The sequence below is a fragment of the Lepisma saccharinum genome, chromosome 4, assembly GCF_977018435.1.
Source record: "Lepisma saccharinum chromosome 4, izLepSacc3.1, whole genome shotgun sequence".
In the NCBI taxonomy this organism is placed as follows: domain Eukaryota; kingdom Metazoa; phylum Arthropoda; class Insecta; order Zygentoma; family Lepismatidae; genus Lepisma; species Lepisma saccharinum.
Genome location: NC_139232.1, coordinates 67,927,292 through 67,940,829, shown reverse-complemented (window position 1 = coordinate 67,940,829; position 13,538 = coordinate 67,927,292). Strand labels below are relative to the sequence as shown.

Below are 13,538 nucleotides of genomic sequence, written 5' to 3'. Positions count from 1 at the left end.
AGTTAAATGTGTCATGGTCTGTTTCAATATGTCAATGCAAGCAAGTAACAAAACATACTGATTTGAAAAATAAAATGTAGTGATAAAAATCAGTAAATTATACAGAATTATCTTGGGGGAGGTAGAAAAGTAGTGGACTACTCTCAATAGATACGTACATTATCAATATTAAAGACTGCATTTTTTTTGTTCCATGTATTACCAATATTACCAACAAGAAAAAGAAAATATATAACTATAAGTTAGAGTAGAGAAAATTGTTGCCAGATTTTAATAGGTTTTTAATACCGTATGCTTGCAATAATTATAATACTTTATTCTCTTTAAGATTAATTTCATGTATAATCAGAACATCAACAAAAGTGATGTATGATATACAACATGCACATTTAATGCACCAAATATAGTGTTATTAACTTATTATTTTTTGCAAATATGAGCAGTGAATATACTGGGATCTGCAACATAGGTCGAAAGTTAACAACCAATTTTGAATGGTGGCAGAGAGTCATGTAAATTGATAGGTGCTTAAAATAATGTTTGCAAGTAATGTGGAATTATTTCATACACAGTTAATTTTAGCAGCATTTATTCCATAAATATAAGAAAATTATAGTAATACAATTCTCAGCATTAGATTTGAGAATTTGTTCAGTTCAAATTTGTAACTGTACAGAATTATTTTGTCAAATCTCAAGTAAATGAAAGGGATCACAAAGTAGAACTTGTAAACAAGCATTCTCAATATTTTTTTTTTTAAATACAAACCCAGATTTTTTTTCCAGGTTATGTTTGAAAGTATACAGGGTGAACAGAAACTATAGGAACAAACTTCAGAAGGTGATTCCTGACAGGTAGAGGAACAAAAAAGTTTATATCAACATATGTCCGGAAATGTACGGTGAGCCTGAAATAAAGCAATTAGTACCGGTACACATTACATGGCATGACTTTCATCCATGTTACAACAGGTGTTCAAAGTGGCCTCCATGGGATGCAAGGCAAGCGTCCACATGTCGCATCATGGATTGCCTCACTCATTCGAATGTTCCAGCCTGTACCCGAATAGCGTCACAGGCTACACGGACACGCTCGATAAGGGTCTGCACATCAGGAACTGGCTCAGCATACACAACACTTTTAATAATGCGAAAGTGGGGTGGTTCACCATCATGCATTAGCCACATTACCTGTTGTATTGCCAAAGGCAAATTCTGAAGCAAAAGAGGCAGTGTTTTCTGCAGGAATTCCAGATACGTCTGTCCATTAAGGCATTGTTCAAGATGAAATGGTCCAGGTGCCAATAATTCCTGCCCAAACATTGATGCTGAACCGTTGCTGATGAGACGATTCAACCATTCCTCGAGGATTGGCTGTAACCCACAGATGACGATTGTGTAAGTTGACAATGCCATCTCTACCAAAGGTCACTTCATCGGTGAAGAGGACTGACGACAGAAAACCCAATATGCTGGTGGCATATTGCAAAAACCAGCGACAAAACAATTCCCTTGGAGGAAATTCCGCTGGTGATAATCCCTGCACACGTTCCAGGTGATAGGGATAGTAGCGGTTTTCATGTAGGATACACAATACAGTCGCTTGGCTTACACCATGCTGGCGGGCCACTTGCCTGGAGCTTGTACTGGGGTTGTTCTCAATATCGTGTAGCACATGTTCCTCCAGATCTGGTGTACGCACATGCCGCGGCCGCAGTAGTGCTGTTTGTCCTGGTACGTGGCTCGATAAATCCGTGCAGCCTCTCGACCATTTCCATCTACTTGACCGTATACAAAAACCATCTCGGCTTGTTCCTGGTATGAATAACAGACCATGGTGCTTCGACATAGCTCTAATCACACAATGTACAACATGAAAAGCACACTGTGAGTGTTGTTATGAGAGGATGATGTTGTTCTTCAGTGCCATCTACCTTGGTAAATATGCGTTTCCGGACATATGTTATGAACTTTTTTGTTCCTTTTCCTGTCAGGAATCACCTTCTGAAGTTTGTCCCTATAGTTTCTGTTCACCCTGTATATGTATTAAAAATGAAATACCTTTTTCCCTGGCAGTAATGTTTTTGAACATTGCTCCTTATCTGCGTGTTTACACTCCTCCCTTATTTGTTGGCCAAAATAAGAAATTACGTTCATTTTGGTTACATCATTTTCTATACTTTATTGGAACTTAAATCAACTTATATCAAAGTATGTCCACATAGTCCTTGTTTACTACACTAAACAAATTCACCTTTTCCTGAGAAGATCACTAAATGTTTTGGTGAGGTGCACACTCATTTCTAAGGTCATGAGGAACTGTTTCAGTGTCAAGCCAAACATGGGGTTCTGGAAAGACAAAGCTTCTCCCACCCTGCACCGACTTTTCCCTGCGTCGAGTTGGAGTAGAAGTCTGTGCACTGGATGGTGGTAGGAGGGAGTGAAACTTATCATTACACTTATGAGAGTATTATTTTACTTGTTCTCTTATGAATATCAAACTTCTGATTCCATAGAAAAACACATGAACGGAAAGTGAATAAATTGAAGATTTGTGTTTGTGGTGGGAATAGTCAAAACTTCCATTTGATCAGCAGGAACTTGAAGCTGAAGTTGTTTCTCCATAAGGAATATATGTTGTTGGGTTGCAAGCATACAGGCAGCAAAGCAGCCTCTTTAGAACATTCGTAGTGCTGAAGTAACACACTGACAAAAATGGAATCAAGAAGAGTTATATATATATATATATATATATATATATATATATATATATAGTCCTCTCTACATTTCTATAGTTTGCAGGACTCCCGGTGTATGTATGATGCTTTGTGCCATCGTATTTGATGTAATAAAAAGAATATATGAACACTTAGTTCTTCCAAGAAGAAAAAGACCGTAGCCAACTTGCAAACTCCTCTTGCAATCACAGCAAGTGAAAATGTACCCCTTTGGTTTTGCCCAATTACCCCCATCTACATAACTCCCTCCCCGTTTCATTGTCAAGAAAATTAAACAATATTAAATATTGCATATCTTCTTTCACTGTAGGTTTTTTCTTCTTGATGATGCAAGCACTTGGCACTGAATAAAGGTGTTGGTGAACAGTGCACATTTCGGCAATGCAGGGGCTGGATTACATGGCAAAATGCTGATTGCATCATCCATGCTCTCTTGGCTCCCTTGGGGTTCAAAATTCTACAACGCGAGAGTTTTTCTCTTCTTGGTAGAGAAGTATTTCTGGCACTTACCTTTCTTTGTACAATGTGACATGCCCAGGATTTTCAAAAGAGGTGGTGGTGTGAATACTGTTTTAGTAGTCTGTTATCATTTTGCCATCTTTTCCTGCCTTTGGCATTTTTTTTTAAAAGAATACTGGTACAAAGAGGGGTTATAACCCTCACCAACCCCCCCCCCCCCTCCTTTTTGGAGGTACCACTGTTTGTATACAAAATTTGAACTTGATTGATGGCAAATCTTTGAGGCATTTGAAATTTTGTGTGCAAAAAAAGATATGCCACAGAAATATAAATAAAGCACATGTAAATGTTCCCACATGTGTACACAGAGGAACTTTGATTTTGTATTTTTCAGTAAACCAGGATATAAAAACTTAAAATGCAGAAAGATGTAAAATCCAAGAATTTTTTTATCATTGTGCTCCATTGGGACCATGAGAATTGAATGTATAATGTGAGAAGGTGGAATTGGGATTCCACTGTACAGCATGTTTCAAAATGATTTGAACGATAAAAACACATTCCATGAGCAATACAATATAATCACCGATTGAATATCCCATGAAATACATTTGAACATGTATTGGTCCATTGGGACCATGAGAATTGAATGTAACATGTATTGGTCCATTGGGACCATGAGAATTGAATGTATAATGTGAGAAGGTGAAATTGGGATTCCACTGTACAGCATGTTTCAAAATGATTTGAACGATAAAAACACATTCCATGGGCAATACAATATAATCACCGATTGAATATCCCATGAAATACATTTGAACACACCCTTAAGTCCCAGTAGTTCTAAATTCTGCAACAAGGTGCCAGGGTGACCAGTTGTAAAATGGCTGCAGTGGTGAAGAGATAGCATTTTGCATCTTACAATTTCACGAGAGTAGGTTGGTTGCGAGAGCAACATCAGTTTCGTACCCGATTTCATAAAAATCCACAAGCAAAAAACTCTTATCATATTAGAGCTGTGGTGCAAAACATTCATGAGAACATGCTTACATGTGTCTGGCTGGAGTTAGTTCACCGCATTGACATGTGCAGAGTGCCCACAATCAGTATTTGTAAGTTAACTTCGTGATAACCATGGGCACCTAAACTTGGGCAGTTACATTACATATGTGTGAAATTGTATCTTGTATTGACAATTTATGAATAAAATATAATGACTAGAAATCGTTCAAATCATTTTGAAACACGGTGTATATATTATAACACATGGGATATCATAAATTTTCTTCCTTTGGACCATTACTGGATAAAATGTTGTTTTTGAATTTGTGGCCCACTTTATGCACAGAAAGGCTATTCAGGCCTTCATGTGGAATCCAAACCACTATGTCCTTCTGCTGCATATTGGCCTCAGGACCCCTTGATTACAATGTGATGAGATTACCACTATTCCATCAGGGAGACCTTTATTGAAAAAAAAGAAGAAAAAAAAGGTAAAGTGCTCCCCTGTGCTTAGCACCACGCCATGAAGGCGTATAGGGGGTGTGGAGGTAACGTCCCACACTTTCTTGATCCGGTCGTGAGTGGGGGTCATGTGATCAGCATCACGCCCCTCACTGCCTTTACCCCCCCAGTGTACCAGGTACCCATGTCGTTCGACACTGGGTGGGCGCTGGGGCTGCTTCAAACATTAGAAAAGTTCCCGGATTTGAACCGGCCAGGGATCGAACCCGAGACCTTTAGCATGGTAGTCAGACGCGTTACCGACAGCCACCTCGGCCACCTTTATTGCATGATTAAATCTTGTAGCTAAAACATTGCAATATGCATAAGGTACATTATTCAGTTGTTTTCATTAATAGTGACGTAGCAACCAGCTGCTACAAATAAGAAGAATACAATGAAAATACAATTGGGTCATTCCATGCCAAATCAACAAAGTCCACAACCCAACCATCTCAGAAACTCTACTATTTTATAGTCTTCATGAAGATATGAAATCCTGAGAAATTGTAGCTTCCTGTGTGGCGTAGTTATGGAGTTTTGGGGGCTTGAAAATACAAAAAATTGTTGATTTTTAGTCTGCACCCGAGACTTTCATGGATAATTGCTCTTACCCTAATTGGCATAGAGAGCTGGTTGTAGTCTTGTTTGAAAGGACATGAAATAAGCTTTCAAATGGTGTATCACATCACTATATTTAGAATAAAATATTTTCATGGTCATCCACTTTGACTTTGGACCTTGAACTTTAAAAGATGCATATTTGGGATTTCGTTGGAACTGAAATATATTGTTAACACAAGGTTAAGCTTTAACATAACTGAATTTGAAGTTGGGATAATTAAAGAAAAACAATTTAATTAGTAAGTGTATTTTTTCAGCTGGTCATTTCTAGTGGTAGTTTGCAACACTGTTGTTATTTACATTTAAGAATAATATGATTATCTACAGTAGTGAAAAATTGGCAAGAATGTTTGTTTCCTGAGAAGTAACTTACATGCACCATAGTTCACAGGTTGTTCTTTAGTATTCATTCATCCAGTCCTTGCATGGCAAGCTGGCTTGTGTGCGTTGTTAAAGTGTACATTCTTCTTGTAGCAGTGGAAGGGTCTACTTTGTTTAGAACATTGCATGTTGGGACCCAACAAATGTCCAGTTGGACCAAATGGGGACAAAAATGATCCTGATGGTCCATGAGGTTGAAGAAAGTAAATTTGTAAATCACTGGTGTCTTCAGACACTTACTGAACACACACTAGCCACCAATTGTTATTATATTCACAAGTAAAATATCCAGTAATATCTGTAAATTCTAAGGCATTTGAACATGTAATGAAACGATGTTCTGTAAATTCATCACATGCAGAATAACGTTTCATATGTATGTCATCTTTTGTAAAACGAAGTACTGCATGAACCTTTTGGATTCCTGGAATGGAAATCGGTCACAACATAGAAAAATCATCCTCATGGTAGGCAACATTGATGAAATTTTTGCGATTTTTGTAGTGTGCTGCTGCTTCATCAGAAAAGTAAAATATCTTGGCCCAGTTGTCAGAACCAAATTTATCCTTCAAAAATGTAATAAGTACTTTCTGGAGTAAGTGAACTAATGCTGTATCATGCTATCTAATATGGTAACCAAATTTTCAGTTATGGCTGTCAAAGAATTGGGATTTCCATAATAATAATAAAAATAATAAATAGTGAATGGATGTATTGTTGTTGCTTGACCATTATTCCAGTGAAAACCTTGTGAGACATCTTGCAACACACAGGAGTAATTTTCTACAGAATCACAAAAGTACAATGTAGTGCCTATTGAGAACTGTTTCTTTTAAATGCTTGAGAAATTAAGCTTGTTGGCATGAAAGAATTTCCGATCAGGTACGCATTTTTTCGACTAGAATTTCTATGAATTCTGCAGGCTTCATTGATGTTTCAAGTGTTGATCTGTCTGTGGATATCCACTGTTTGTTCCTGCTTTGGTGTTAATTTCCAGGTGATACTTATTAATTTCAAAATATGGACTGTCAAGGTTTCCACAGATCTCAAAATCTTCAAGGCTTTCTAATCTGGATGATGCCATGATTCTACCACAATTGTTTCAAACAAGAGTCCTGCACACATTTTTCACTTTCTAGTTGCAGAAGTATTGCACATTAGCAAGTCTGCAATGCAATACTGCAGTGTTGCAAACTCCCACTAGAAATGACCGGCAGAAAAAAATACACCAATACTAATTAAATTATTTTTATTTAATTATCCCATAATCGTCCCAACTTCAAATTCGGTTATGTTATAGTGTAACTTTGTGTTAACAATATATTTCAGTTCCAACGAAATCCCAGATATGCATCTTTTAAAGTTCAAGGTCCAAAGTCAAAGTTGATGACCTTGAAAAGATTTTATTCTAACTATAGTGATGTGATACACCATTCGAAAGCTTATTTCATGTCCTTTCAAACAAGACTACAACCAGCTGTCTACGTCAATTAGGGTAAGAGCAATTATCCATGAAAGTCTCGGGCGCAGGTTAAAAATCGACAATTTTTTGTATTTTCAAGCCTCCATAACTACGCCACACAGGAAGCTACAATTTCTCAGGATTTCATATATTCATGAAGACTATAAAATAGTAGAGTTTCAGAAAATTTCGAGATGGTCAGGTCAGAAATGACACCTTTTTGTTGATTTGGTGTGGAATGACCCAATTGCAAAACACTGAGCCAAATAGCATTTGTATCCCTAGTATATTACGATACTTTCTTCTCATCAAGAATGAAAATATAAGTCCCTAAACAATCAACTATACTGTGTACCTAGTAGTTTTTTCCAGGCTTTATATCAAAAGACTGAAAAAAGAATGGCCACCTCTGGTATCATTCGGCTTGTAATTTCGGTATACTTGTAAGATAAATTAAAAACAATAATACTATTAATATGCAAACAAGAAATCCATCCTAGCATGAATTATCTAATTTAGGAGCATCTTTTTTTTCAGTTTCACTTTACAAACCACGGTATGCCCGTGTGAACACATTAAAAATTACAGTGGAAAAGACAATTGAGCATTTGCAATATGATGGATGGCAGTTAGTGACCTATAAGCAAGATTATCGAAAGTTTATCAAAGTGGTAAAAAGCCTCGGAGAAAGGCAATTTGTTCAAGATTATCACATTCAAGATGTATTGGTGTTCCCACCTGGGACTGACTTCCACAATTATAAATTATATGAGGATTCCTGTATTCTTTTGCAAGATAAGGTAAGATATTTATTTAATAACATATATGCCCTATCCTGTATTACATATTGTAGTTGCACAAGTACAGAAAAGAACATAAGTAAAATGAAATTTATACTAGGAGGAGTATATAATTTTAATCTACAATTCATATTTCATAAAGGGAATTTTATTGCAAGATTATAGAAGAAAGCAAATACAGAGATAATGTATACAAAATAAAATTCAATAGGGGAACATAGCGTAACAAGTTAATTTAGAACATCATCATAATTTCATGCAAGAATTCAATGAATAAAAGTGAAGTTACATTAACATATAAGCAATTCTGGGATTGTTATAAACTGCATTAAAAAAAAAATCATGGATTTCAATTTTGCCATGTGGGGTTTGAAACTGTTTTTTTGTGGGTCTTAAATCGAAGCAGTTCTCTCACCAGACTCATTGAAAACAGTGAGCTGTTGGATGGGGATGGTGGAGGGGAGGGTGGGAGTTGTATAATGAATTTCAGTGTAGGAACCGAGTACTTCAATGTTTCTCGGCATTTTGAGGGAGCGGCCTTTCCACCTCTCGCAGGTCATCAGCAGGCAGGGTTGGGTATTGCCATTGCATCCAAACAATATTTCCAGCTTTAGTAGTTTGTGACCAGACCAGTGACGTGCGGTGACGTCGACACTTGGGGTAGCAGTCAGTGGGGTGCTCAAGGGGGGGGGGGGGTTGGGGTTGGTGTGAGTCACACCCCTCCTCATGGCCGTAGGCAGGAAAAATTTTCGGGGGGGTGGGTTCATCCATAATTGTTCCCATTGGCGTCGCCAGAAATTTGAATAATATAAATAATAACAAGAATTATACAATAATAATTAAAATTTCATAATAATAAAACAATTTTATTCCAAAATAATAATAATAATAATAATTATTATTATTATTATTATGAGTGAATATCCAGCATAAAGGCTTTTTTTTTTGTTTTTTTTTACGTTTCATACAGTGTGTACTGAAATGCCCAATTATTATACTTTGTTATTAAATTTTAAGATACCTTCAAGAAAAAGCTCTAAAATTTAAATGGAAATTTTAGTCATAAAGTTTTTGTTGTTTGACCTTAAAACTTAATTTTTGGAATTTTGAAAAGTGTGGAACCATTTATTCTCTTTGAAAACTTAGCCTGGTGCATGGATTGTAACCTCAATAGCAAACGTAATGCGCTACGAATCTGGAGGTACTAGAATTTTGAACTCCTATCAAGGGGGATTTATTTTCGACTTTATCGGATGGGGAATTTAAAAGCTGGAAATGGAATTTTGGGACAATCATAAGGGAATCTTTAGTCTATATTCCTCGTGACGCAGGAACAATACTGGAAAGAGGACAGCAGAAGTGAAAACGGAGGGGTCGCGGTTGGGCTACGATTCCGAGAATAAATCCTGTTTCACTCAACTTTCAGAATTCCAAATGTATGAAAATTCTAGCTCGCTCGTTTCAACATTGTCTCCTTGTATTTTTGTAATCCTTCAAAAAAAAAGTTTGAAAATTGTTACAGATTTTGGTCTCTGAACTTCCATTAATCCAACATGTCAGATGTTTCAGGGGGGTTAGGGCCAGTATTCCTTCAAAAAAGAAGAATGTCAATAACAGGAAAAGATTGCAAAATTATGAATGAGTACTAGAAAAAAGTACACGTAACCCCCACCCACATTCGAAAATAAAAAACTATTTGATTTGACTCTAAGCCAGAGATCCTGGGTTCGAATCTCGGATTGGCCATTTGTGTTCTTTGTGTGTGTTCCTTCATCTATTTTGTTGCACCAAAGGTGGCGGAAAAGCGAAGTAAAATAATCCAATTTGAGCAATCAATCAATGATTTGATTTCATTTTTGTTACTTAGCGTCGCTTTTTTGTCACATTTGGTTAATTGTGAAGATGATACGATGAAACTGATGAAGGGACGAGCACAGGGAACGCCCATGCCCGGGTCGGGGTTCGAACCCGGAACTCCTGGTGTCGTAGCGCGCTGTGATAACCGCTCCCCCGCGCTTGGTTGATTTGGTGACAGGAAACAAAACACAACACACTTTTTTGTAGTTTCTTCAATGATATTCATTTGACTTTTTGAGTTCTGAGATACATTTTTCATTCCAAATTATTTCATTATTCACTGCAACACATAGGACAAGAATGCGCACTCATCACGGGTTCGAATCCTGGCCTGGATTGTTCATATGAGGTCCCTTCACCAATTTCATTATATCATCACTCACTCCTCATTTTCGCGATAACCAAATGTGGCAGAAAAGCGAAGTAAAATAAATCAAACCAACAACAATATGAACACGCGTTCTCTTGCCCAAATAAATACATCCGTATTTATGACTGTTAGAGACAAAGAGTAGTATATTTAAATAAAACACTACTAAAACGAGAGTCGGAGAGAGCCTGAGCACATATTTGTAATTTAATCATTATATATTCCATATTTGAAAAAGAAAAAAAAGAAAGAAAGCATAACATTATTGTCTGCACATAACATGTTCCCATTTTATAAATAATAAAACTACATCCCATATTATACATACACACATATTGTACAACGTTTAAAAGGTTGTGTAAATACAGAGATCATAAGTACTGCAGAAAATTTTACCCTGTGTTCTTTAGAGGATTTACAAAAAAATTATGAGAAACCAATCCCCTATCTGTCCTATAGGAGATAGACTGGGGGACCTGAAAGCCTGGGCTTTCAACCATTGCAGCGGGGGCGTGGTAGAGTTAGAAATCTTCCTTTTCCTTGGGCCGGCCGTTTCTACCTGGAAACTGGCCTGGCTGAAGAAGAGCGAGCTAGGGTATCCAGAGAACACCGATGGACGAGAAGTACGTGGAAAAGAAGGTGTTGCATATGAGCTGTGGTGGCTTTAACAAGACAATAAATATTGTGATTTGAATATAATTCGAGATGTGAGATTGATTGATCTATCTCTGCTAGACTAGCTACTCCTCAGTGCACGTCACTGGACCAGACTGAAGAATGACCGCTTGTGCGGTGGTAAACCGAATATATGCAAACAGTTACAAGTGGTCCTAAATCAGAGCACAGTACACACTAAAATAAATATAATGGTGGCGGGATGCATATGTAGATTATCATATCTCAGGGCAAATAGTATTATTCGTAGCAAATAACTATTCTACTGTTGAGGCAGCCTAAAATACGCAACGTGTTAAAATTAATTATCTTCACAAACTGTACGATTTCTTGAGTCGCATATTATTTTTCTCAATTTCGTGAAGACGAAAGAAGAAGATAGTTTTTAACAAACTATGCCTCCCCGATGGCGCAGTGATGTGTCGTTGCCTTGTAATTGATGGGTCCCGGGTTTGATACCCAGTGAAAGCACATAGTGGTTCGCATCCTACTTTAAACCGTAGATTCAGTCCCGATTAGCCTTACTGTGCATCAAGTGGACTTAAATCCTGTCTCAACTTCTTAACAAACCTTTCCAAGAATCAAACATTTAAACAAGTAAATACATTTTTTGTCATTTTGAGGTAAATTATAATTTTTGGTTCATATGAATCTGCCTCTTCCTCCTCCATTGTTACTAGTCTCGGCACCCCCCACACTTTACCTCCGCACTCGAGGTTCGATGCACTTCATACTCAGTTCTGATTTGTCTAGGGGTATCTTTCTTTGTATGACAATGCATGTGGGTTGCAACAAGTCAACATAATTATATAATTAACTTAGAGACAACGGGTAACTTTTATGAAACCTTTTTGATCAGGGGGATAAATTACCTTGTCCAGCAACTGTGAAATTAAAAACAGAAATTTTTGGATATTTTCTAAAGTTTAATTAACGTAAAATTTGAAGTATATACAAGTCGTATCCGAATGTTCATTTCTTTAAATGTCAGGCCGAAAACTCTAATTTTGATGTAGGAACTCTCTATTGTTTGTTCCTGGATGCTTTACATTTCATTAATTACATCGGGAGTACGCTTGTCACAAGGTAGACTCGCGTTACCCCAAGGAATGTCTTAACAGGCGCGAGGTCACCCGACGTGTACATTTCACAAGGCACTAGGCTGCTCGGTGCACCGTAATTACTTCAAAATAACATCCAGTACAAACTACCCTTTTTACTTGTAATTTGGACACCAAGGCACTAGCTTGCCCGGCAATCCAATCTCTTACAGCATCCGTTGCAGGAGATCTGTCCTCCGATCCAAGCTGACCGAGATAGGTCAAGGCCCTTCAAGGGCTGTCGAGCCACAGGTTATTATTATTATTATTATGAATCTGCCTCGCTCAATAACTTTATTTTATCGAGTCAAGCACAATAGCCAACCCTTGCAACTGGAGAGACATACATGTGTGGTTGCACATATATTTAAGCATCTAAAGAATAATTATATTCTTGTGGTAAGGAGTCGTCGTCATTTAACAAACTTATTGATTCATTCTATCAGCATTATTGAAAAGATTGTTGTGCAATGCTGAACATGAACAACTTAACAAAGGCACATTGATTGCTTAATGAAGCCTTTTTGTTGTGTTGCAGCAGGTTCAGTTTTTGGAGTATTACAATGCTTTACAAAATCTGTTCGAAGAATTTAGAGAATATTGATATTTTATCAGAGGGACCACCCCCGAATAATTATCTGATAAATATCGCAATTAAGATCTAATTTCCGGTGTAACATGTCTGTTGTCACTCAGGTAGAAGAGTTGACAAATTTCCAATTCATAGTTGGCAACACTTACAGGCATGAATGACCTTGGCAGGAAGGAACTCTCATTGGCACCATGTTGACAACGGACTCAAGAAGCCCGCGTCGGACAGAACTCGGAAGTGCTCGGATCTTACATCGACATAAATTTTAAAGTGAGAGCTAAAGAGTTGGGGGAGGGGGGTGGAGATTGGTTATATAGGGAAAGTTAGTGGGTGGCCTTGTTCAGGCCAGGGGGTGTGGCTGCACTCATGGTTGTTATGTAGGCCCTCTTCCATCTTTTTCATACTGACTTGTTGGCACCTCATGCTCTGTCGTTACCTGACTCAACAGCAATGTACGTTGAACTGTGGAATATCTCGGCATGTCACAGCAAGTAGTATTTCCCCCCAATCTTGGATGGAAATCAATTCTAGGTGGCAAACACTGATGGCCAAGGGCACCTGCAGAGGCACAGAGCGGTAATTTCCCCCTTACCAGTGAAATTATTTGCACCCTATTAAATCAATATTGTTTTCAGTTTGCACAAAATTGGATCTAAAAATTTTCTTGCTCGCTTTGCTCATGATATGATTGTTTTCTGTAATGCATTGTAAATGACCAGAGGGAGAAGAAAGACTTATCTTAATTAATTTTGTCTTAAATGCAATTGGGAGAACAATTGTTTGGAGGAAAGGGAGCATGCACATTTGAGACAATTTATGCAATTTTTGCTATTGGTTTAATATGAGGTGGATTATGTAATGTAATGTATATAAAATAATATATGTTGTGTATATATATAGTATATGTATTAAAGAAACTTTGAATGTGTACACAATTTAGTGTTAGCAAGTTGCATGTGTATTTTCTTATTTTATATA

The 13,538-nt window shown here is 37.3% G+C and overlaps 1 protein-coding gene across 1 annotated transcript in view; it reads left to right on the top strand.

Moving 5' to 3' along the window:
• Positions 1 to 13,538, top strand: part of LOC145986547 (28S rRNA (cytosine-C(5))-methyltransferase-like) — a 47,264-nt gene that overhangs the window by 20,342 nt on the left and 13,384 nt on the right. Inside the window, exon 3 of the mRNA XM_083120676.1 lies at positions 7,704 to 7,966. Coding sequence (XP_082976802.1) covers positions 7,704 to 7,966 — 263 coding nt within the window. The remainder of the gene's footprint in view (positions 1 to 7,703; positions 7,967 to 13,538) is intronic.